General features: G+C 34.4%; 1 protein-coding gene across 5 annotated transcripts in view; it reads right to left on the reverse strand.

Moving 5' to 3' along the window:
- Window positions 1-3,107: 3,107 nt before the first annotated feature.
- The window catches only part of CDC27 (cell division cycle 27), a 56,216-nt gene continuing 37,826 nt past the window's right edge, over window positions 3,108-21,497 (reverse strand). For 2 of the 5 annotated variants that reach the window (XM_016139849.2, XM_016139851.2), the window contains 7 exons: window positions 18,010-18,162; window positions 16,781-16,989; window positions 15,076-15,193; window positions 13,203-13,331; window positions 8,129-8,203; window positions 7,242-7,398; window positions 3,108-6,138 (listed from right to left, as the gene is read on the reverse strand). In XM_016139849.2, coding sequence (XP_015995335.1) covers window positions 6,056-6,138; window positions 7,242-7,398; window positions 8,129-8,203; window positions 13,203-13,331; window positions 15,076-15,193; window positions 16,781-16,989; window positions 18,010-18,162 — 924 coding nt within the window. In that variant the 3' untranslated portion in view covers window positions 3,108-6,055. The remainder of the gene's footprint in view (window positions 6,139-7,241; window positions 7,399-8,128; window positions 8,204-13,202; window positions 13,332-15,075; window positions 15,194-16,780; window positions 16,990-18,009; window positions 18,163-21,497) is intronic. The other 3 variants (XM_036222233.1, XM_016139850.2, XM_016139848.2) reach the window with 2 other exon arrangements.

Genomic DNA, 21,497 nt, shown 5'->3' on the forward strand with positions numbered 1-21,497 from the left:
TTTCCAGCCCCCGAAGTTTCAATATGCTTTTTAAAAACAGACATACATTTCGGCACCTAATTATGATAAAAACCATAGAAAACGAGCAACAGAAATGAGGTGTCCTGAGTATCAATGGTATAAATGGTAAAGTGGGAATTCAGTGTTGAGATGGGAGAGATTAACAAACGGAATATATTGCATTTTAGTGGCTTTAGACTGTATTATTGAGTTAAAAGCTTGAGAAAATTAAGAGGCAATTTAAAACTGGGAATAAAGCAATAAGTGCTTGCTATTATAGCTGCTACTGCTTAATATATTATTGATGACCCTAGCCAGAGCATTTTTAAAAATGAGGTATTTTATACAAGGATTAAAAAGGAATTGTCATTATTTGCGGATAACATCATCTTAAATAGAAACCCCACAAACTCTTAGAATGTTTAAGTTGAATACAAGATCAACTGACAAAAAGCATGAACTCCTCTACAGCAGTGTGGCAGGTGGTCTTGGCTGCCGAGACGATAACCATTCCTCCCCCATTGTCTTTGCCAATAAAATGTTTCCTTATGTCTAACCTCAGAGATAATTCATGATCTATCTAAGCCAGTCATGCAAACCCATTCCCTTTTACCAGATTCTGAATTTACCAGCATCCCTTGCAGCTGGAGATGATTATATGACCCAGTCCTGGCCAATAATATGTAAGCAAAAGTCGGCTAAGCTGTTCCTGAAAAAGATTTTTCATTTCTTGGTTTCTCTAAGCCTTAGATTCTTCATGTATAAAGCAGGTAATACATGTCTTACTTTAAAAGACTGTAAAGATGAAAGGTGATTATTCTTGTATCGAAGTGATCCATATGTGCTAAAAAGCAAGTGAATGCTAGTATTAGTCCAGATATGCAAATGATTATGGACACAGATGTAGCATCAGTTATAAGTGCTACAAACTGGCAGTAAGTTTGAGTGCCATTATATACAAAGAAATTCTTTGACCCAATCAAGACTTTTCATTAAGAAACTAAGAACTACTGACAAATTTTTCTTGTGTAGTAGCACCTTGTCCAGTGACATGTTAACTCACAAAGTATTAAGAATCTAGCACCTCAGACAACATATTATTTGGACAATTCACAGATGTTATGCCAACATAGCTATAAGTTCTAGATCAAGGGTTGCAAAATATAAACTATATCAGATTATATGTACAGTATAATCTATACTACATATAGTGTACACACACACATATATACATATGTCAGACAGTAAATGGTTAAGCCATACAGTTTCTGTGCAACTACTAGTTTAGTTGTCACTAAAGTAAGAAAGTAGCCATAGCCAACATGTGAACAAATGGACATGGCTGTGTTCCAATGAAATGAAACAGGCAATGGGCAGGTTGGGCCTGCAGGCCACACATAATCCCTGTTCTAGATTAAAAGCTTACTGTTCTACAATGACCCTGTCTAACGAGATCATGTTTTGGGATCGACCCAGTTTTTCATAACATCATCTCCACCTTATTGATATTACTGTATATTTGTATAGTGATTTAGTTTTACAAAGCACTTCCATGATGATTTATCACAGTTGATCCTTAGTCCTCTGTGAGCTAAGGAGAAACCTGATCTTTTCTGTATTGATGAGAAAAAGGTTTAAGTGAACTGTTCAGAGTCACACTGCTACCAATGAGCAAAATCTCTATTTCCTAGATAACAGCTTAGTGCTTTTTTAAAATACATAATTAGAAATCTTAATCCTACTTCATTGTTCTTCTTAGCTTCCACTGTTATTCCTTTCCTTAAACAAAGTCCAGTGAAGCATTATGCATTTACAAGGACTTAAATTTTCTCAAATACAGCTTTAGCTCCAAATTGAAAATTCTATTTTGAGGATGTTGACTATTTAAAAAAATGCTTTTTAAAAAAAAAGTGGTAATAAAACATGTAAGAACCAAAAGAAAATTGAGGATTTAAAATTTTCTATTTTAAAGCAAGTTCTAGTCACTCGAGGATGGTAACATACTTTCAATTTCAGCATAAATAGAGAGGCAGAATACAGATCAAAACCCCATCAAAGGACTTGGCATATCATAGATCTGAATCTATGGTTAATAATAGTTTCCTCTGTAAAACCTGAACTTTTGTGAAACTCTATAATAGACAATTTCAAAATGATAGAGGACACCTAACATTAGACACAATTGAACTTTCAGAGGAAGTCCAAAGCTAAATAAAAAGTGTTTGAACATATTTTTGTGCTAAAAGTGTCCAGCTCTATTATCTAATAGCTGGGCCTCTTTTCTCTTTTGTAAAATAGAGTAATACTTAACCTTATAGGGTTGAGGACTGAAAATATTACATAAAAATCAATGAACACACAGTATACATGCCAAGATTTCATTAAACATAGCTATTTAGCAAAGTTTGCATTTACAAATAAAAATAAAATCTACACCCAACCTTCATGAACCATTAATTAGCAGCGAAACAAGCCAAATAATTCCTGTCTACACTTCTAGTTATGCCTGTCCGGCTGATGGTAAATGGCAGGTCCTAGGGAAGGTTATGAAGTCTGTTGTTCCCTCTGACCAGCCTCGCTCATCCTATTTCATGTGTTTTTCTGTTGCTGACCCCCTTTCTTCAAGTCTGAACAAAACCCTTAAGTTCTCTCCACTTTTTCTAAGATATGAAACTTGAGTAAAATTAAGTTTCTATATTTTACTTCTTTAAGATCTTGATTTTTAAAATATATTCTAATGGGAAAAAAAAAGCTTTGTGTCTGTTTTAAAAAGAAATTTCAGAAATCACATGATTAAAAATTAAGCAGTTGACTTGCAAAGTAGCAGTTGCTGGCAAGGGGATTCTAATCTGAAAAATATATATATTCTAAAGATCACCATTTTTTTGGTCACAACATTTATTTTAAAATTCCAAATAATACCAAAAAAAAATCCCACGAGTTTAAAATAATGTAATGTGTAAGAGGGCATAAGTTAAAAAAAAAAATTAAATAATATTGCCCTAGACTTTTGTGAAACATAAAACTGTAATCTTTACCTAGTTTGCTGTGCCTTACTATAAAAATACAGATGGCACAGCTCTTACATAGCTTTAACAACTTGATTATAAATTGCTTTCAAAAGTAATTTATTTGGGTTTTCCATATCCTTTAATGAATTGCAAATATATTAACAGAAAAGACTCCCCCTTACCCCAAGACTGTACAATTTCTGAAATAGGTCAGGAAAAGCAAAAAAGAAGACACAAAATTACATTGTTTCAATGCAAAGAGAACACACACATCACACCCACACTTGCATTTTCCGTGGTTTTGAAAAGAAAATGCATCGCCATATTTCTCAGTGAAGACCCATACCGTACTCTGGCTAATCAGAGACTTCCAAACTTTTTTCTTCAAAAAGAGCATTTTTAATAGACTAAATACTGGTTATCACTGAGTTTTTGTTTAAGGTACAACAGCAGCATGGTTCAAATGTTACTTGCAGTTCTTGGAAAAAATAAAAATTTTAAAGTAATGAAATACTGAAAAAGTAGGGACCACCTTTCATTATTTTGAGTACCACTGTTCTCTTGAAAAAATATTTCCAACTTTCTAAAATCCCAGAGTTAAGAACCATTTCTAAAGGGGGAAAAATATCCAACGCCACAACATAACTTCTGAATAACAAAAGTGTGTGTGTGTGTGTGTGTGTGTGTGTAATATGTATATATGTGTGAAAAGCTTAGAGAAATAAAAGGATGTAAAGTATTTAATATTTTTAATTTCCTTCAAAGTAACTTCTGAAATTTGAAGCAAACATCATTTTGCTTTATCAAAATGTATGCCTTCCTCTGGTGGTTTGATCCCCGTTCCGTGTGTGTGGGGGGAAGGAAGCAAAAAACAGTACTATGTGGGCAATAAGGCTTCAAATACTTAAATGACTTTAAAAGCAAGTATGAGGAAAAATGAAATCAGGCCAAGCTTGGGCTGAGTGTCCGTCCCTCTGCCAACCATGCCATGGTGTGCTTTCCACAACTATCCTTTTATCCTTAGTCTCAAAATTAGTACCAGAAAGACTCCTACTCATCTCTGGCACAGGACATAAATTCCTACTATAAAAAGATAACTAATTATGTACCAGCGAATTACTTTCTGAGCTTAGCTTTCTCTAGGATTTATAACATAGAGCTCAGGTTGAAGCTTTCTATGAAACTCTTTATTTGATACTGTTATACAGTTGGCTTAAGCTTTGCCAATTAAAAAAATAAAAGAATATAAAATTAAATATTACAGAACTAATGGATAATAAAATGAAATATTTGTTAGAACCCAAGTGCTAGCCTTTGGAAACTCTTAATGGTATTCATTTACTCCCAACCTTTCCTTTTTCTTATAATTTTTTTAGGCAGCACATATACATAGATTTAGGTAGGAAATTTTGTTAAATACCTCTCTGGCATCCAATACCTAACCTAAGACTCTGACTTGAATCAATTTATAATGATATCTAATCCACATTTAAATGAGCAGACTAGTAGTAAATGATAGAAAATTGCTGAGTCTACAGGTTAAATTTTTTTCCACATCTTCTGTAATCCACCTCATTTTCACAGCTTGACTAAAACAAGTAACCAGTAGCTAAGTTTGTCCTTCATCGAATAATCCAAAATAATAACTGTAGGCCTGTCATTCATAAGAAACTATAATTTGTTATATTCTGACATTGGCACTTAATAAAATGTTAACAACTAAAGTTTCTCTAAAAATTTCAATACATTACAATAAATGAGATACACAATTTAAGACCTTAAATCTGTTACTGTGAAATTCCAATAATTCCCATTTTATTATGCATAATTAGATCTTTTAAGATTGTGGCCATTCCCCAAAGACACCAACCTATATTACGACAAACTCAAGAGAGAACTTATCTCCTTCATGAGAACTTTTTTTTTTTGCATCCAATATTCTAAACCCAATCACTCAGTAAACGTTTTGGTGACTCGCATTACTGAAAATAATTTGAAGCAGAGCGCCGAAAAGAATGGAAATGACCTCAACCAAAGGTGAGCATGCATTCTTGCACCTTGCTTAAATACTTAGAAAAGTCAAAGGGATACTGTCTTGAACAAATATAGATTCAAGGTTATGGTACAATTCTGGTTGCATTAAGGCTTTCACTATCATGATCTCTTCAAGTCTCTCTACTTTAGTGTTCTCATTTTGATTCTTATGGTGAACTTGAATGGTTATTAAGGGACTTGTTTTGGCTTTTCAGTGGGCAACCACTCTATCATCTCTGAATGTGATTCCACAGAGCTCAGCGAAGAGGCAATATGATAAGGACCAACTTTAAAGTTTGCAGTATCAAGACAACAATGATCAACACTTTGAAGCAAGATGAATAAATTAAAATTCCTGGTTAGACATTAAAGCATTCTTGCCAAGAATAAGTGTACACTGTATGGAAGGATATTTGATTCTTACACGAGTCTCAATATGCCCACTACATTTGTTTATGGGAGACACTGCAAGTTTAAGGTAATTTATATTCCTTGGCAATCAAATTATTCTGTTATAGGCAATGTCTTTTATTGTTCCATCTGGCACTTGCTAACACCATTCTTGAAGAACCTAGAAGTGAAGGTCAGTCACTCTGTTTATCAGGAACAGAACCAAATAAAAACAAATTTTGGGAAAAATAACCAAGAAATTCTGGTTCATCACTATTTTCCATATCTAATGGTTCCTCCAAGATAAAACATAACTCTTCCTTTCATGATAGCTTTCCAACAAAGGGAGATTAAAGAAAAAAAAGAAAAGAAAGCTCCCCCCCCACCCCCACCCCCAAATTGTCATTCATACTGGTAACAGAGCCAGTCCTATTAGAAGCTAAATATTGCACTGCCTTTCATTCTGCGTACAGTCAGGGCCCAATGAAAGTGGCACACTCATGGTGCGAGTGATGGACGACGACACTGCCGGCTCAGGAGTGAAGACTCAGTATATGGAGGGACGAGAAACATGTCAGCACTAGCCACACATCCAGTTGTGAAAGTCTGATTTCCAGAAGTTAAAATTCATCACTTTCAGCTGCATGAAGTTGTGTATCATCTGCATCTGTCATGCTGCTCTCCTGGGATTCATCTGTTCCCACTTAAAAAAAAAAAAAAAAAAAAAAAAGCCTACGGTTAGGTGTTTGACAAATAATTCTTAGAGGTTCATGAAAAAAAAGTAAGGAAAACTATTATACTCACAAAAATGAGACCTTAAATAAAGGTTCTTAAAAATCCTCATATCCTTCAATACAACGTAATTCGAGTTCCTTACTTTACAGCAATGTCTGAGATTAGTTTATTGCATTTAATCTTTAAGAGTTTTAACTACTAAAACTGCCTCTCCCTAATGAAATCCTTATTTCTACCCTAGGAATTTGAACTAGTTTTCTGAGGCATTAGAAAAAAGACCAACATTCCCCTGCACGTTGGGGATAGTCCCCACTAGTTAGCAGAAATACAGAAAATAACCTTTAGTGTAAAAAGGGTTATTGGGATTACAGGTGCTTATAATTTTAATTAAAGCCCTACGGCAAGTTTTCTGGAACAAAGGCATCTTAGTTTGTCTCATCAGAAGTTATTAAATTTTCTTATTTATGTTTCAGTTCTCACTAGTTGTTTTAAGATATACACTCCATTTAGGGATAAAGTATTTATTGCCTGAAACTATAATTCTTTGTTCTCTCTTTCCTTGACCCCAGTTTATATGTATTAGCCATATATTTGGATTTTGGATTTGTCAGTTACACAGAATTGGAAAAGCCACTACTACAGATCTGTCAACGCCTTAAAATGCCCACATTTATTATTCGTTCCCTTAGCACTTATATTTTCAGCGTATCATCACATCTATCATTGCCACTCCACCCCCTACCCACTACATTCCTGCGAAGAAAATAAGGCAGGCATTAGTTACATACTCAACCATAAACTGAGGCCCAGGTAAAAAATCGCCAATAAATCTGTCAAAGGCATACAACATAATTGAACCAGAATTGAGACTGCTTACTTGACTCCATATCTACTTTGTTATTATATCACCCTGTTCAATTTCCTTAAGATTCCATCTGGTATAAAGAATACGCTATAGTTAGAAAAATAAAACTAAACATCTGGTCCATGTTACCTAACTCCCGTGTGGTGTTTCACTAGCTCTCATTTGAGTAACCACAAACAAACCTATTGCATATGGATGATACTCACTGATCTGTTCTTCTTGGGTTATTGGCTCCTCATCATCTGGAAGGTAGCGCTTATCAATGGCCTCTTTAATCTGGTTATTGGCTCCTTTAGGATCTAAATCCATAGCCCAAGAGAAATTCATCAGGGCGAGGTGCGTCTGACCTAACTTCTTGTAAACCTAAAAATAAACAGCAGCACTACATTTTTCATTAAGTTGTGAGCTTCAACTATAAAATCCTAAGCACTTAAAATTGAAAGCAGGCTCCTGATTTATGTACTATTAAACCCATTCTGAGGAGTAGGACATTCTCATTCTCTTGAAGAACCCATACCAAATATGTTGATATTTTTAGAATTCCTTGTCTCTACTGAGTTTCTAATGAAATCACACTCTGAATGGAACAATGACATTGGAAAGAAATAGCCTATAAACTGCTTAATTAGCATTCATTTACCATTGGTTTTCAATGGAATTATTTCAGCTCTCAACATCTATCCACCATTTCCAGCTATGTTAACCAATTGGCATCTGAGAGCCCAGTCTCTATTGCCATTATTTTTTTTTCTTTTGGTACATAATTTACAGATAATTGGAAGCAAAGGGCTTTCCATGAGATAGTCTCAAGTTATGGACTCATTACTGCCTTTTGGCTGCAAGTACTAATAGACTTCCGAAGCCATATTAGGGTTAGGAGTATGGGGTGTGTGTTCTTGCCCCTTCATCCCCTTCATTAGGATATCATCTTAAATGTTAAAACTAAATCCACTCTTTATTCCCAGAGCATTTTATTTAAAGATCTTGTTGCATTTGCTCCAGAGATGTTGCACAGTAAATATTACACATTTATTCTTCAAAAGTTAATATCTGTTTTGAAAGCCACACTTAGGATCATGGCCCCAATCTTTACCTTTCCTATTAAGAAGTACACGAGAGATTCTTTGGGAACAATTTGTTTCAATTCTTCAAGTTCTTGTAAAGCAGACTGAAAAAATACAAAGAAAAACAGTTGCAAACTTTTACAAAATTTTGACTAAGCAAGTGTTTTTATTCTATTTCCCAAGTCATCTTCACTAAAGCTTACTAGATCTTTCTTTGTTGTTTTTTAAAACATTTTATTTATTAGTTTCAAGTATACAATTGGTTAGACAAAGCTTACTAGATCTTAATATACTTCTCTATCCCCATTGATTCTTCTTGTGAAAATGCATAGAAAATACTAAAATAGAAACTAAGAAATGACAGAAATTCACCGGAGTCTACTAAAAACATGCATTCAGATGGTGACAATCTTGCTTTTGTCACCAGTTTATATAAAAGAACAATAATACTTCATCAAAGTGTTTGGTCTTTTGAAAACTACCATTGCAGAACAAAAGAAGTCCAAAGCTCTGATAATAGATCCCCCTGCATTACACTAAGCTTTGAATACCAACCTGCCATTTTAACTAACGATGAAGAGCCTCAAATTTAACACTCTGAATTGAATACTGTTTAGAAAATTTTTGACCATTGCTACAAGGTTGGGAAGATTGGGAAGACAGGAGAATTAAATTTGTATTGATACAATGATTTAAAAAAAAAGTGGTTCCCCATATGAAAAATTGTCCATTTTTCACCCAGCAAATGGCCAAAAATAAAAATAATTTAAAGTTACCACGAGTGAGGGGAATCAAATATTCTCATCACTGAGGGTGGAAATGTAAAGGAATGCAAACTATGAGGACTTAGCATTATGGAACACCAGATCTGTAGGTGCTCAATTGTATCTTAAAAAACAAAGAAATCCCAAAAGCAAGATGCAAAAGAATACGTACAGTACTATTTTGTGACAAAACAAATATACCACACACATACAAATTCAGTTATGTGGGTATTTGCACAAATATTTTCTAAATATATTTGTGGGCATATACATTATTTTTACCTTTTTTTCTGGTAGAAATCAATACATATATGCTCCTAAACCAGATAAGAATAGTTTACCTTTGGGGAGAGGATGATTGAAGGGATGGGGGTAACCCTTCTATTTTGGTAGCTTTCTCTACTTTTTTGAGTTTTCTAACATGATTACACTTTATTTCCCATAATGTCTATAGACATTGTTTTCTTCTCTATATCTCTTTGAAGTAAAACAAAATTTGATGTAAGTTAAAAAAAAAAGATAAATGCCAAATATCTATTAACAAGGGTATTTAGTGAAAAAAGCAAGTTGCGTAAATGCATGTGTAGCTGTATTAATTGCTGTCATAACAAATTACCATAAATTTGATGGCTTAAAATAAGACACATATTTTATCACAGTTCTATGGGTTAGAAGTCCGACAGGAGTTTCACTGGGCTAAAATCAAGGTGTTGGCATGGCTGCCTTCCTTTCTGGAGTGAATCTGTTTCCCTGCCTCCACAGGCTGCCCACATTCCTTGACCTGTTGCTTCCTTCCTCCATTTTCAAAGGCAGCAAAGACAGGTTGAGTCCTCCTCATGCTGGTTCTGACTACGGCTAGGAAAGATCCTCCACTTTTAAGGATTTATGTGATTAGGCTGGATGCATCTAAATAATCCAAGATATTCTTCCCAACTCAAGGTCCATATACTTAATCACATCTGTAGTCATTTTTGCTATGTAAGGTAACATATACACAGGTATCCAGGATTAGGGGACGGACATCCTTGTGGGGCCATTATTCTGCCTACCACAACAGTATAAGCCTACCTACATTGTTACAAGCGATGAAAAAAATATATAATTATAAGAAAAAGACCTGGAGATTATGTTCTGAGCTGTTAATACTGCTCCTTTCTGGAGGATAAGCTTATGGGGCATATTTAACATTGTATGTTTTATATTTACATATTATTTGGAATATTTTTGTAACAAGCGCATTATTTTCATTAAAAAACCCACAAAGATATAAACAATAAAGCAGTGATCAAAGATAGCTGGCTAGTAAAGGTTATCAGAGGATTATGGAGTACAGATGATAGAAAAGAATTTCTTCACTGATTGATTTAAGACTTTGGTTTTATTTTTCTAAAAAGGGTATAAAGAATAAGGAACCAATCCTATTCCACAGTTCAAATTTTACACATTTTCCCCTCCCTTTAACCTAAAGTCAAATGTAACTTCTTGGCTTTTGTAAATATATGTTGGAACTATCTAAAATAAAAAATTTATTTAAAATCTTTTTGTGGGAAGTAGTGTGAAAATAGTTGGGTGATAGATTCACAGGGATTCATTATCACAGTGATATTTGAAATTTTCTGTAAAAAAAATAAATAAATAAAAAGAGGAAAAAAAAAGAAGAGTGACGGTAACGCACACACTTTCCCAGGCAGTGTATTCGTTTAAAATGCTGTCTTTTACCAAAGCATATGTAGGGGGGTTGGGTACGTCCTTACTACTTCACTTTCTCCCTAACTGCTGGCAACCCAGGAAACAAACTCAAAAGACTGCGAGACTGAGTATGTCTGAGAATCACACATGCACATCAGGAAATGAAAGGTTTATTATACCTCAAAAATCCATTAAGCAGATGTTCTTTTTTCCTTTCATAGTGTTAAATGTTATAAAATATACATGAAATGGATTATCAACATGAAAGATCTGTGGGCATGGATATTAGTTACTCAGGACCATTCATTCAGTTAAACCTGTCACACATTACAGATGTGGGCTGACAAAGCCTGTATCACAATGACGAAGGTTGAGATTGATTTTAATACTACAAAGCAGCAGTCCTCACACTTTTTGGCCTCTGGATCTCTTTATACTCTTAAAGCTTACTGACTAACCCAAAGAGCTTTCATTAATGTGGCTTATAGCTATTGATACTTACCATATCAGGACCTTAAAAATTTCATTTATCATGATTAATTTAAAGATAACGACAATAAACCCATTACATATTGACAGATAATATTTTTAATGAAAAATAATGATTATTCATAATAATAAACGAGTGAGAAGAATGGCGCTACTTAATGTTTTTTGCAAATCTTAATAGGAGACAGCTGGACTCTCTTCTATGCTTCTGTTATGACGTCATGTCATGTAGCTTTTGGATAATTCCACTGTGCATTCATGAGAGAATGAGAGTGAAAAAAGTAAATAGCATCAAAATACTATTATGAAAATAGTTTGACCTTGTGGACTTCTTGAAAGGATTTTTGGGGACCACCAGAAGTTCCCAGACCATCTTTAAGAACCACTGCTATAAAGAAATCTTAATCAGGATGATGAACCCCAATCATCCACTGCTATACCGCACATGGTATAGGATGGATGGATTTTCTTTCTGTGAGTGCATGTTATAATTGTTATCAAGGTTTTATGCATCTATCATGCCCTGCCTCAATCATTGAGAAATAGTGTCTAGCATTGTATTAGAGTTCTCATGGTTTGCCCTAAAAGACTTATGGCTTACATAATAGCAACACAACACATTAAACAGGGTGAGGTTTAGCAATGTTTTTTTTTTGCCACATGATTTGATTTTCAGTTTGGAGCCAAAGCGTTTCAGAAGCAATCAGTAACTTTTCTTTATGGCTTTTTATTTTAATATAGGCATATTAGATATATCTATATTTAATCCATGCATAAAAGTAGGCCTTATAATTTAGCCAAACCCAACACTGGTATTCAAAAATGGCTATTACCCTACAGCTTGGACAATGGGTTAGATCAGAATTTTGGTTTTTTTGAAGCAAGTATAGGGATGATTTATATAGCATAGCTGGTAAGTGTGTTGGCATTAAAATGGCTTTAAGAACAATAAACTGAATAAATTCCTTCAATTGAAGAACCTGACCACATATCTAAAGAAGTACAATGAAGCAAAAAACATGAAAACAAATTGTAATACCTCAAAAAGTAAGTCGAAAGTTAAAAAGTGTTTATTAGGTTTAAAAGAAGATGTATTAAAAAGAAAAAAACAATAGGACTAGCCATCTACTTCTTCAGAAGAAAAATAAAGATTAGAAGAATTACTGAATAAATTAACAAAAAATAATTATATATTTGATTCATTTACGCATCTTTAGTGGTCTTGAAAAAGTTAAAAACTTATCACTGGTTTTGTACTTTTCAATTTTCAGCCAATTTCAGTGTGTCCTAGAAAAACAGATTTCTAGAGAAAGAGTCTGCTAAATACTAAAATGAATTACTTGGCCCAAGATTTCTGTGCTCTTAAATTCTAGATTTTATTTTTTTTTAAGTTTTTACTCCTTTTAGTGAGAAGAGCCAGAATGTGTTAAAAAAGTAACCTGAATTTCAAAGCAAAAACTTTGTATTCATGGTTTGTGATTGAGTAAATAACAAAAACTCCATGTCACTTTATGCCTCTTCTATTTCTCAATTTTACTGATACCTTCTTTCCTCAATATCTTTTTTCATGCTACAGCTCCATAATTTGCAAAATAGTGAGAAGAGAGAAACATACCAGACTAGACTGTCTCCCTGTTTTAAGCTCACATGATTCACTATACTCTCCCTTTATGTACTCAACAGGTATTATTTTTGTGAGGATTTGTCTGTTCTCCTTATAGACGGGGACTAGATGGTAAGTCAATGACAGGGAATGAGGCTGCTTTGTTTGCAAAAGCAACAAATGTTCCTAGTACCTGACATATAATAGGTACTTAATAAATATCCGCTGAATAATGCACACACATTCATGTTACTTGTTCATGTATTTTAGTCCTAAGATGATGGTTTAGGACTTACCTTTAAGATAACTCCCTGATGAAAAAACTGCCTATGTACAAAATCTTTATAAGAGGTAACCACATTTTCCTAAATATCAACACACTCATCCTTTCTGTGAGTATTTCATGAATGAAATCACAAAGACAATGAAATTGATAGCTTTTGAAAATGGGAAAAATGAACCGAGATAAAAATTAAAGTATAAAAACTTTTGGTTTATTAAAAAAGGGGTAAAATTTAAGCAATACAGTGCTGCAGACCATTAATATATATATCTTACCTTATATTTTTCATTTGCAAATAAAACTGAGGCTCTGTGAAATTTGCATAGAGGGTTCTTGGGATCAATAACGATGGCTTTGTTTAGGGTATCCAAAGCCTTCTCAGATTTTTTCAGTGCATGCTGAACCTGTAAGAAATGAAGATCCTATTTATGTTTCCTTTTGCTATTTATGAAGGTGAGAACCAAATGAATATAAACATAAAACTACTAGAGATAAGGTTCTATGATCTCACCAACTGCCCACTGAGTGAATTGGATTTAATAATTTATCGTTAAACTATTAATAGGTTATCTCTAAAATCTTTCTACTCTAGCTCAACTGCTTCACTTTAAAAATGAGAATACTAAGTTTGGAGATGTTATATAACTTGCTCTGGGATCAGAACCCCATGCCCAATCCGCCATTAAGTATCCAAAATGATAACCACGATTCTATCTTTAGAGACGACATTTGGTTACCTTTAAGTCTAAAAGACAGGAAAAACTTTGGTTTTCCATTCACGAAAAAAATCTGTACTATTTAGCCAGACAATACTCACATTTCAACAGGTTCTCTAAGTATTAGGCTTCTCAAAACTGTTGTTCAAAAACTCCCTAAAAGATTTGGCTCTAAACCTTACTAACCTTATTTCATTCAGAACAATTATACTTTTACCTATTTTAGAAATTTATTACAAAAATAATTCTTCTGTTTTACATACTTGAAAACCACTGATATGTAATACAGGGAAGAAAATAATTTATTTTAAATAACTTAAAAATAAAGTGGAGTGAATGGAGTGGCTGTGGAACTTTAATAATATCACTGTAATAGGAATGTGAGAGTAGGTACTGCCAACATCTGGTTACTACATCCATCTATGCAATGATTTTTGCAGAAGGGTATTATTATATGTGGCCAAACATTCTGCCCATAGGACTGAAATCTGAATAGTCTCCCAACAGAGAAAACCATACTCTCTTACCTGAAAACTTCTTCCAATAAACCACTTAAAATGTTAAAATGATATCTTCTATAATAACTTTAGAAAAAAGCCTACTTTAAAAAACGTCCAACTTTACTCAATGGTAACATGAGATACTTAAGTTTGATTTTCTAATCTTAAGTGATGAAAAACAATTTTAAGTCAAGATATTTTCTCTACATATTTTGTATAATATCTAACTATAAATGAAGTTACCATTTTTATTCCCCCAAAATGAATAGTGAAATTCCAAATAACATAATTTTCTGATATGGTATGCCCATTCCCACAAAACCAAACTTGCTAAGAGAAAGACAGAGGGGCGGGGGAGGGAAAAATGGAGGAGAGAGGTGTGAGAGGGCAAGAACAAAAGGAGAAACTAATGAGATTTAAAAAAGCAAATATAACTTTCTTCCTATCAAAGTATAACTTATTATCAGATAGATATATTTTAAAAATATAAACATAAAATTGGTGTCTACACTGCCTTATAAGAATTTTACTTAGTTTTGGCCTGTATCACTCAGAGGCTTTTAAAACACATGAAACCATTTACCTTAAAATATTAATTACTTCATTTAGGAGCTAAATATTAACATGTAAAAGTGCTTTAAAAAATATGAATATCTCATGTGAGTCTTATAACAACCCTACGGGGAAGGCAAGGTGGTATTACTTGTCATTCATAAAACAGAAGCTCAGAGAAACTCAGTTACTTGCACAAGAGATGACAGTTCTCCAGGGATTTCTCTTTATGATATTTTTGGCTGCAAAAGAATTCAGGATATTGTTTCAAGAATAACAACAATATCAAAAAAGCTCTACTTCTTGTTATAGCAATTAAGTCGATAACAAACACATTTCAAAAAGAAGATTACTTGAACCATGTTTAGAAAGCTACTTACTACTCCAATGTGGCAAAGTAAAACTGAACTTTGAGGGTTGATATCAAGTGCTTTCTGGAAATGCATTTCTGCAAGGCTGAATTTTTCTTGCTTGTAATAAATCATTCCTAAACCATACCTGAAAGTATAAAAGTATAACTTTAGATATAATTGCAGTGGCTAATTTATTTCAACTAATAAAATAATATGTATGGAATCTGGCATTTTAATAAACCAGTAGAAAAATAGAAAAACCATCAAAGCATTTTAGACAAGGCACTTTTTATAATTCTGAATAATAAATTAAATCAAACAATCAATCAGATAAAACTATAACAATGTGGGAAAAAAGAAACATCCTTAAACCCACCACCACGATCTAGATTTAATATCTAATGTTTACTTAGTTATCATTATGTGTGTGCTAAAAACTTTGTTGAACTCTTTCTGTATGTATATTACCTCATTTAATCCTAAGAGGAATCAAGGTGATACTATTATCATACAGAACCAAGGTACTGTTATCATTAAGGAAATTGAGGCTTAGAGAAGTTAAATTAACCTGCCCAAAGATTATATGGCTAATAAGGATTCTAACTAGATCCTTCCTTTATGATTATAAAGCCCTGAACTCCTAACAATGCTATTTCCACATTCTTTGTCTAAATGCATATATATTTTATATTATAATTATAATATGCATAGTCTTTTCTTCCCCTTTCCTATAAACTTAACAATTTATAGACTTCGAAATTATGACTTTATATTGCAATATAGACACACATTTAAAAAATAAGTCTTATTAACTGAATTCCTAAAATATTACAGAGAACTTTACATTTATGTGAAGAGAAGGTAGTGTTGACAAGGCTTGACTGTTTAACATATCAGCAGAAGCTAGCACTTATTAGGTCATGCTACTTAGAAATGAGATAAATCCATTAAAAATATATACATAAAAATATTTTAGTAAATTAGTGCTTTAGATTTACTGAGAAACAGAATGATAAATTTCAACTGCTATAATGATTAAACCAAAAGATTAAAAAAACATGTCTGACATAACTACCAAAGAGAGTTATGATACCAGAATATCACTTCTTGGTATTTTAACTATTAAGTCTGTCAAGAGAATGCCAGAAAATGTCAGCAGTAAATATAGGGTTGAGGCAAAGATAAGAACAAACTTTTTCATGTCTTCATTTGATAACAATATGAGCCAGGCAGTAACTTCCTTTTTGTCTAGTAGTGTACAAGTACAAAAGAGTAAAACAGAAACATTACTTAATAAAACTGCAACACCTGAGTTCTTATTAAACTTAAATAAGGAGCAACAACTAGTGACTAGTTTTCACTGTTTATTTTCAGTGTTTATTACCCCATAGGTGAAGTATACTATTCTTCTCCCTTTCTCAACTACCTTCTATCCTAATCACCATTTTAATGTTCTAAGAAAAAAGTAACAAATCAAAGTAACAAAACCAATTATTTGCAAAAGTATGGTAGGAGAAAAGGTTGACATTGAGTATAAGGATCTGGTATTCTATAATCATCAGTTCATTTAAGTTTGTTAAAGGTATAAGTTTCACATAGAAACACTGTGGTCAGAAGTTATCAATCAGTACATACCACACTTAAGTATTAATAATCAAATTCATGACAAAAAAAATTACTGAGTATCAGCCCCAACAATAAGACACTGTCTTTACACTTCATGAGCACTTACCATGCATTATAATGTCTAGGATTGACTCTGATAGCATTTCGAAAACAAGCTAAAGCTTTGTCTAATTCTTCAGTTAATACAAACTCGTGCCCTAATAGAGTATAGGCATAAGCATAATTTGGATCAACCTGGATAGCTCTCTGGAAGAATTTAATTGCAATATCATGTTCCCGTTGCAAACTGAAACAGTTCCCTGCAGCACACCAGGCCTTAAAAAAATGGAAACAAAAACCAAATACACAATTATTATTTTATTTTTTTTCTAATAAACCCACATGTATGGCTAAAATCAAGATTCAGATCTCAGAACAGAAAGACAAAAACTTAAGAGTTTTAATAGATACAGTCAATCATTATTCACAGATCCCATATTTGCAAAATTGTTTACTTGCTAAAATTTATTTGTAAAACCCAAATCGTTACTTGCAGTGCTTTAGTGGTGATTGGTAGATGCAAAATATGAGTTGCCAAAAAGGCAAGTCTCTGCCTCCTTGTTTCAGCAGGTCAGGTGACCAAAGTAAACTGTAGCGGGGCAGTGCAGTGGCATGCAGGAAGCTCAGGTTCTGGGACCACATGGACAGTTTGAATCCCAACTCTGGAAACTGTTTGCAGGGTGGCCTGGGCAAGCCACCTTACCACTCTGACCCTCATTTTCTCTTCCGTAAAATGTTTTTTAGGGTTTAAGATTATAATCTGTGTGAGGTAAGGGTGAGTGTGTTTCCCCTAGGAACAATGGGTCAGTATTTGCTAATTCTGTGTTCATGGAGACTACAGAACATAACTACGAAGAATAAGAGTGGACTATTTTAAATTCTAAGCTTAAATGTTACAAAAGTACCATTAAGTATTCTTGAGACGCACTGAAATACATTTCTTACAGGACTGCAGCATGTAAATGAATTGTGCCTATGTCTTAAAATGACAATTAAAATTACTACTTCAATTTAAAATTAGCACTTTTCAATCTATGTAATTTTTGCTTAATGAACTCTTGGTGATAACAGCAATTTTAACAGTCATATCTTGATTAATCTTGAATGAAACATCTGCTCTGTGAATTTTCTGTTTTTGAATTTGAACCAACTATTTTAGGGCTCTTTCTTCTCTGAGTCCTGCTTTCGGAGAAGGGTGTGGGTGATGCTAAATGGTGTCTGAATTATGTGGTTCATCTCCATTTGGTAATGATGATCAAAAGATAGCTATATACGCAAACTGTTTCAGTTACATACTTCTGGTGAATTTTTATCCATATCTGTTAAGTCTTTTGAAAGAACTGAAAGAGCAACGTCCTTTTGAAGATGCCAAAGTGTTGTAGAGTAGATCTCCATGCCTTCAACTCTGTAATTCTCAATTCTTCTAACCTCTGAGAATATTCTTTCAGCCTGAAATACAAAAACTAGTAAGAGGAAAACAAGTTTATACAATTTACATACATACAGGGACAGTACTGGGCAGTCTTCTCATAGGACCTAAATGTTGCCTTGTTTTATGGTGTTTATGTGAATGAGTAGTAACAAAACTGAGCCGAATTGAGCAACCTTCCATGGTAGGTCAAATACTGATGCTATCAAATCTACACTTAACCCAGTTTTTATACACAAGTCATAGCAGAAACATGAATTCTGAAAAGAAAATATAAGTTTCCACCAAAAAAAAAAAAGATCTTTTTAAAGTTACAATTTAAAAAGGTCAATCACTTTATTCTCAAAACATACATTTCCAAATTTTAACAATGGTTTTACAGAATAACTCTCTCAAGAAAGGTGAGAGAAGAATGTCTTCTGTAACACAAAACCTATTTTTGTACTGACCTTTATTAAGAGGTTGAGTTGAAAACTTTAGGAGAAAAACAGGTTCAGCTGACCACCAATCCTGTGGCGCACTAAGTACCGAATAAACCCACCTGGCCAGGCGCTGTGGCCCCTACCTAGTAATTCCTTTTTCCTTTGCAGCACTCTCTTGATTTAGGGTCCCTCCTCTTTTATCAGATCAAATTATTTCCTCACCACACTCACAGCCCTCAGAACTGTGCTTCTCTCCCCCTGAAGTCTGAGACTTTGGGTTATAAAAAATGAATTAGTTCCCTAGTTCAACTCAACAAGTTAAAAATTCTCAACGTCAAGTTCAGAATTAAGGAATACTCCAGTCTGTTCTTAATGAATAGAAGATGATAGTAAAAAAGGAAATACTATTTATAAAACTAGGAACTTAATTCTAAGAAAATGACCATCTACTATCTGGGACAGCTTGATGATTATTAACTTCCCTGAAATCTCTTAAAAGTTATATCGATAAGTTTTTCAAATAGGCATTGGTGACCACTAGCCAAATACAGGGTTTGGAAGCTTTTTGGTTTTAATTTTTCAGAATCTATTGCTTTCTCTGAAATGATTGTGGCATAGACAAGAAGGAAAAATATACCTTTGTAAAATTAAGTTGAAATAAAGGCTTTCTTTAGTTAAATATTTATTACAATATTATTTTCCTTATGCTATACTTTATATCTCCATGTCTATTTTGTAACTATCCATTTGTACTTCTTAATCCCTTTGACCTTTCCTGCTGTCCCCCTAACCCCCATCCCATCAAGTAGCCCTCAAAATATTCTCTTTATCTATGAGTTTATTTCCATTTTTGTTGTTATTTTGTTCTTTAGATTCCACATGTACATGAAATTATTTGATTTTTGTCTATCTCACTTATTTCATTTAGTGCAATACCCTCTAGGTCCATCAAGGCAATATCTTTTTCCATCTCCTCCTTTTTAGTCTGCATGTCTTTTATTATGAAATGAGTCTCTTGTAGGCAGCATATCTAGTGGTCTTGTTTTCTTATCCATTCGGTCATTCTATTTTTTGGTTGGAGCACTTAATTCTTTTCCATGTGAGGTACTTGTTGATAGGAATGTAGTTATTACTATTTTTTATTCCTGTTTTTGATACATGTTTTTTCCTTCTTAAAGAAGTCCCTCCAACATTTCTTGTAATACTGTCTTGGTGTTGATAAATTCCTTTAGCTTATTTTTGTCTGGGAAGCGCTTTAATTGTCCTTCGACTCTAAATGATAGCTTTGCTGGATAAAGCATTCTTGGTTGTAGATCCTGGGTTTTCATCACGTTGAATATTTTGTGCTAAGCCCTTCTGCCCTGCATGGTTTCTTTTGAGAAATCAGCTGCTGGTCTTATGGGTGCTCCCTTGTAGGCAACTAACTGCTTTTCTGGTGCTTTTAAGATTCTGTCTTTAACTATTGGCATTTTAATTATGATGTGTTTTGGTGTGGGCCTCTTTGGGTTCATCTTTTTGGGACTCTCTGAGTTTCCTGGGTTTGTGTTGTATGCCTATTTCCTTCAACACGTTAGAGAAGTTTTCCATCATTATTTCTTCAAATAGCTCTTCAACTTCTTGTTTTTCTTCAGGTACCCCTATGACATGGGTATTTTACATTTAGTTGTGTCCTATAGGCTCCTTAAATTATTATTATAGTCTTGGATTCTTTTTTCTTGCCATTCTGATTGAGTGTCCTTGGCTTCCCCATTTTCTATATCGGTGGTTTGATCCTCTTCTTTATCCACTCTGTTTATTCCAATACACTCTTCATCTCAGATAATGTGTTCTTCATTTCTGACTGGTTCCCTTTTATAATTTCCATTTCCATTTTTCTCTCTTTGTTAAAATTCTCACTGAATTCATCTACTCTTCCCTAAGTTCATAGAGCATCTTTATAACCAGTGTTCTGCCCTCTCCATCTGTTAGATTGCTTGACTCCATTATATCTGGATCTCTGTTCTGTTCTCTAATATAGTTTCTGCTTCTTTGTCTTCCCATTTTGGCTGCCTTTCTCTGTTTGTTTCTATGTACTAAACAAAGCTCCTAAGCCTCCGAGTTTTATTAGCGTGGCTTTGTGTAGCAGGTATCCAGTGGCACAGTCCTGAAAGGGGTTTGGCTGCAGGCTAAGTTTAGCCCCAGCCTGTGCCCCTCTGGGGCCCGCCCATCTGTTATGATTCAGCAAGCAATCCACAGATGCTGTGCTTATAGCTGCCTCAAGAAACCACACCAGAAACCGAGGCCAGCTGCCACCAATGTGAGTTTTGGTGGTGCTCATCAAGGAGCACCAGACTCTCCAGACTCTCCAAGGACAGAAATGGATGTGGCTTGGGGGTGGGGGAGGCCGGGCAGCGTGAGTTGGGGGAAGTGGAGTATAAACTTAGCAGAGTGACCTCTTGTCACCCAGTTCAATGACTTCTCAGCTATAGCCACGCTGTGTCCATACACAGGGGGGCAGGAGAAGGTTCAACAGAGGAACAATGAATAGCACTAGCACTTCCCAGGAGAGAGCCTTGCCTCCAGCCCTCACTCCGACAACTCAGTGTCCCCTGTAGGTCCCTGGTGCTCCCCATACAGCCTACCCGGTGCTGGTGCTCAGAAAAAGCAGGTCCGTCACTGCCAGAGTCCACTCGTGGACATGACCTCTTTAAGAGGCATCTGCAGCTGTCACAGCCTCTGTCCCACTCAGCCGCTCAGGACCAGGCAGCCTCGCGTCTTCACCCTCTCCTACCTTCTACATTGCAGGTTGATTAATTATTTCTCTTCCTAGTTGTAATGATTCTGTTCATCGAGATCCTAGGCAACTTTACTTGATGTTTGCTCTGTGTTTGTCGCAACTTTGTTTTGATTGCAAAAGGGATGAACAAAGTCTCTATCATCTATGCTATTTTCTC

Source organism: Rousettus aegyptiacus, unplaced genomic scaffold, assembly GCF_014176215.1.
Source record: "Rousettus aegyptiacus isolate mRouAeg1 unplaced genomic scaffold, mRouAeg1.p scaffold_m13_p_6, whole genome shotgun sequence".
Lineage (NCBI taxonomy): Eukaryota > Metazoa > Chordata > Mammalia > Chiroptera > Pteropodidae > Rousettus > Rousettus aegyptiacus.